Source organism: Primulina eburnea, chromosome 11, assembly GCF_022965805.1.
Source record: "Primulina eburnea isolate SZY01 chromosome 11, ASM2296580v1, whole genome shotgun sequence".
Taxonomy (NCBI): domain Eukaryota; kingdom Viridiplantae; phylum Streptophyta; class Magnoliopsida; order Lamiales; family Gesneriaceae; genus Primulina; species Primulina eburnea.
In genome coordinates, this window is record NC_133111.1 from 6,727,713 (window position 1) to 6,732,235 (window position 4,523).

Consider the following 4,523-nt stretch of genomic DNA (forward strand, 5'->3'; position numbering starts at 1 on the left):
TTGGCATTATTCTTCGTTGATCTGCAGTTCTTTTTCAGGTGACCAGTCTCACCACAGCTCCAGCACTTCAAATTCTTTTCAAATTTACTTTTGTCTTTACCATTTCTTGACTTGGACCTTCCGCGCCATCGGTTAGAATTCTTTTCGCTACTCCTGCCCCTTCCTCTGTTCTCGATATTTAGAGCAGATCTCGATGATGTTCCTTCACCCGAATCCATCCTGCGAACTTCTTCAGCAAGAATTTGATCCCTGACATCATTGAATTGTAGCTTTCTTTTTCCAACAGAGTTGCTAACCGCTGCCCGCATTGGTTCCCAATTATTTGGTAAAGACGCCAAAAGAATAAGAGCACGAATCTCATCATCAAAATTAAATTCAACCGATGTTAACTGAGAAACAATCGTGTTGAACTCATTGATATGTTTAGCCACCGAAGCACCTTCTCCCATCTTCAAGTTGAATAACTTCTTCATGAGATGCACTTTGTTGTTAGCTGATGTCTTTTCGTACATGTCCGATAAAATGGACATCATCTCTTCTGTGGTTTTTGCCTCCGTCACGTTATGTGCTACATTCTTTGTTAGGGTCAATCGTATGACACCTAAAACCTGTCGGTCAACGAGCTCCCAGTCATCATCCTCCATCTTTTCCGGTTTCTTTCCTGATAGAGTTTGATGCAGCTTCTTACTGTACAGATAATCTCTTATCTGTAACCGCCAGAACGAAAAATCTGTTCCATCGAACTTGTTGATACCCGGTCCTGATCCATCATCTCCGGCCATCACTTCTCTAGCCTTAGCAAAAAATCTAAAAAATCTTTTCTGATGTAGAAGATCAGACAAAGCTGCAACCACAGAGCATACTCAGAATTTTAAAGAATTTTTTCACAACAAGGCTCTGATACCAGTTGTTGGGGAAATACACCGAAGCGATGCCGACCGAGATGATAATATAGTACCCAAACTTGCGGAATAAAATAACCAACAAGAACACAAAGATTTACGTGGTTCACCCAATATAGGCTACGTCCACGGAGCACTGCAACTATTATAACCGGAAGAAATTTTACAATAAGTGTATACAACAATACACTCAATATCTCACACTCCCAAACCCTGAGTATAACCGAGAAAATATTTTCTCTAACTCACACAAGAGAATACCCGCACTCAAGAAAAAAATACACTCTTTTTTCTATGCACTCTCTATTTATCAAAGCTAAAAAGCTTTTGATTTTGGGATACTAAAAACATATAAGGAAGACTCAATTTAGAACAAATTTTCCTCGTTCATTTTTAGAAACTTTCGATGTGGGATTCGTGATTTCTGAATATTTTATTTTGACGTGGGCCCCACCTTATTAAAATCCCACCTAACAATAATCAACTAGATCCTCCCATTTCTACAGTCCCATCTATACCATCAGATGATAATCTTCCACCAGAGATTCATTCTCAAAAGTTAAGAAAGGTTGAAAGTGCAGGGGTTGATCTTTACTTCTTAGAGCGTGATCCAGGATTACGTCGACAAATATGGGAATACTCTCCCAACGAGCAAGAAGAAATTCGTCGGGCTTATCTAAATCTGAAAGCATATCAGCCTATACTTTCAGAATATCCACTAAATAAAAACAATCTTCATCTCCGCAGGTTTCAATCATCCTGGTATGAGCTTTTTCCTTCGTTGGAGTATTCTCCAGTAAAAGATAAAGATTTCTGTTTTCCTTACTTTATCTTTAACAAGCCATCAGGATGTCTTAATCAAAATGCATTTACTGTTGTTGGATTTGATAATTGGAAGAAGGCTCGAAGTGGAAAAACATGCTCTTTCCAATGTCATATTGGGAAAGATAATGTATCTTCACTTCATCGTATGGCTGAAAAAGTATGTGAGGATTTAATGAACCAACCTCAACATATACCAAGATTTTTCAACAAAATTAGCTCAGAAGCAGTTGCAAGGAATCGCCTTCAATTGAAAGTTGGTATATATGTAGTTCGGTTGCTTGCGCTTCAGGACGTTCCTTTCAGAGGTCATGATGAGAGCCCTAATGCATCTAATCGTGGAAACTTTCTTGAATTTCTCGATGTGTGGTGGCCTTGTATAACGATGAGCTTTCAGATGCAATACATAAAGATCCGAAAAATGCCAAGTATACATGTCATGATATTCAAAAGTAAATACTTCACATGTTCTCAGTGAGAGTGAAAAAATGTAATTCGTGAAGAAATTGCAGAAAGCAAGTATTGCATAGTGATCGATGAAGCCCGTGATGAGTCAAAAAGAGAACAAATGTCTATAGTGTTGAGGTTCGTGGACAAAAATGGATGCATACAAGAACGTTTTTTTGGGCTTGTTCATGTGTCAGATACGACAGATTTGAAATTAAAGAATGCTATATATTCTTATTTGAGTCATTACAATTTGGATGTCCAAAATATTAGAGGTCAAGGTTACGATGGTGCTAGCAATATGAGGTGAGTTCAATGGATTGCAAGCTTTGATTCTGAAAGATTGTAAGAGTGCTTATTATGTTCATTGTTTTGCCCATCGATTGCAGTTGGCTCTTGTTGCGGCAGCAAAAAATGTAACTCACATTCATCAGTTTTTTGATAAATTAACTTTCATAGTTAATATGGTTGGTGCTTCGTGCAAGCGTAATGATGAATTGAAAGAAGCTCAGGCATATGACATTGCTTATTTGATTTCTATTAATGAACTCGAGACAGGGCGTGGACTTAATCAGATATGTAATTTACAACGAGCAACTGATATGCGTTGGAGTTCTCATTTTAGATCATTATCGAGCTTGATCAAGATGTTTAGTGCAGCATGTACTATATTGCTCAAAGTTATGGAAGATGGACTTCCTTCCCAAAGAACAGAAGCAATGTCTGTTTATGATGAAATGAATTCATTTGATTTTGTATTCATATTGCATCTAATGAACGAGATTATGGAGATCACAGATGTGCTTTGTCAGACATTGCAAAGTAAGTCTCAAGATATTTTGAATGCAATGGAGCTAGTTTCATCTACAAAAACATTAATTCAAGAGCTAAGGAATGACAGATGGGATGATTTTCTTGAAAAAGTGAAGTCTTTTTGTGTGGCTCGTAACATTGATGTTCCTGATTTTAGTGCTCAGTATGTTGATAGGCGAGGTCGAGCCCGTCGTCATCAAGGCAATTTCACCATTGAGCATCATTATAGGGTGAACTTTTTTTATGCCACTATAGATTCACAACTGCAAGAAATTAATGTGCGTTTAGTGAAGATGCGATGGAATTACTCATGTTTAGTTCTGCTTTAAATCCTCAAAATACAATTGATTCATTGAGATATATGGATATATACAAACTGGTTGAAAAGTTTTATCCACAAGATTTTACTAGTGAAGAAAAAGAACGGTTAGAGATGCAGTTGAAGCACTATGAGCATAATGTAGTCAAAGGGTCACACTACAAAAGTCTTTCAACCATTTCCGAGTTGTGTCAATAGTTAGTGAAGACTAAGAAAGCTGCTACATATGACCTTGTTTTTAGAGTGATCGTGCTTGTGCTGACTCTTCCAGTTTCTGCCGTTACTACAGAACGGTCATTCTCAGCTATGAATATCGTCAAAACTAGGCTTCGGAGCAAAATGGAGGATAATTTTCTCTCGGATGTATTGATGATATTTATTGAAAGAGAAATTGCTAAAAATATTTGTATAGATACTATTATTGAAGACTTTGAAAATTTTAAGGAACGTTGAGTTCCTTTTAGTTAGAAATTTTCTTGTTAAAAATGTACTATTTATGTTTAGTTGAATATAACTGATGGAATTTTTGTCTTTCTTCTTTTAATATTTTGTCTGTATTTTGAAGCGGCCCCCACATAGGGATGGCAAGTTTCCCCACGGGTTTGGGGCCCCGCGGGGAAAACCCGAAACGGGGATGGAGATCCCCGATTTTTTCGGGTTTGGGTTCGGGGATGGGGATTTTTTTAAATCCCCGATGTATTTCGGGGCGGGTATGGGATTACTATCCCCATCTCCGAAATCCCCGAACCCGCCCCAAAAATAATATCAATAATAAAATAATAGTATTATTAACATTAATAATATAATAATAATAATATTTTTTAAAATATTAATAATCTTATTATTATTAATATTGATATTAATATTAATATTATCTCTAATAATAGATAATAATAACTTTGGTTTGAGAGAATCTCTGAATTCGTCATCGTCTTGCCATATTAATATTTTTGAAACGGGGATGGGGACGGGGATGGGAAGTTGATCCCCGAAGTTTCGGGTTTGGGGATTCCCCGAACCCGAAAAAGCGGGGATCGGGGCAGGGATGGGGGTGGGGATGGAATTCGGGGATGGGGATGGTAATGGCAAACCCGCCCCCGCCCCGGCCTATTGTCATCCCTACCCCCACAGTATAGAAACTAGATCCGCCCCTGATCCGAAGGAATTCTTCATAGATCGGTTTAAAATGAATTGACTTGCCACTGGTCTCCCTGAGAACT

The 4,523-nt window shown here is 37.9% G+C and overlaps 2 protein-coding genes across 2 annotated transcripts; both read left to right on the forward strand.

Annotated features, from left to right (window-relative positions):
* Window positions 1-1,872: 1,872 nt before the first annotated feature.
* LOC140805335 (uncharacterized) lies at window positions 1,873-2,591 on the forward strand. The gene is made up of 3 exons (XM_073161613.1): window positions 1,873-2,152; window positions 2,237-2,477; window positions 2,561-2,591. Exons 1-3 carry the CDS (start codon window positions 1,873-1,875, stop codon window positions 2,589-2,591), a joined length of 552 nt encoding a protein of 183 aa, XP_073017714.1.
* A 44-nt stretch (window positions 2,592-2,635) lies between these two features.
* LOC140805336 (uncharacterized) lies at window positions 2,636-3,756 on the forward strand. The gene is made up of 2 exons (XM_073161614.1): window positions 2,636-3,262; window positions 3,502-3,756. Exons 1-2 carry the CDS (start codon window positions 2,636-2,638, stop codon window positions 3,754-3,756), a joined length of 882 nt encoding a protein of 293 aa, XP_073017715.1.
* Window positions 3,757-4,523: the final 767 nt, after the last annotated feature.

Coding starts and splice junctions, on each gene's coding strand:
- LOC140805335 (XM_073161613.1), top strand. CDS start 1,873: ATGGCTGAAAAAGTATGTGAGGATTTAATGAACCAACCTCAACATATA. Junction 2,153..2,236: donor AAAGATCCGAAAAATGCCAA/GTATACATGTCA, acceptor AAGAAATTGCAG/AAAGCAAGTATTGCATAGTG. Junction 2,478..2,560: donor GATGGTGCTAGCAATATGAG/GTGAGTTCAATG, acceptor CATCGATTGCAG/TTGGCTCTTGTTGCGGCAGC.
- LOC140805336 (XM_073161614.1), top strand. CDS start 2,636: ATGGTTGGTGCTTCGTGCAAGCGTAATGATGAATTGAAAGAAGCTCAG. Junction 3,263..3,501: donor CACAACTGCAAGAAATTAAT/GTGCGTTTAGTG, acceptor TTGTGTCAATAG/TTAGTGAAGACTAAGAAAGC.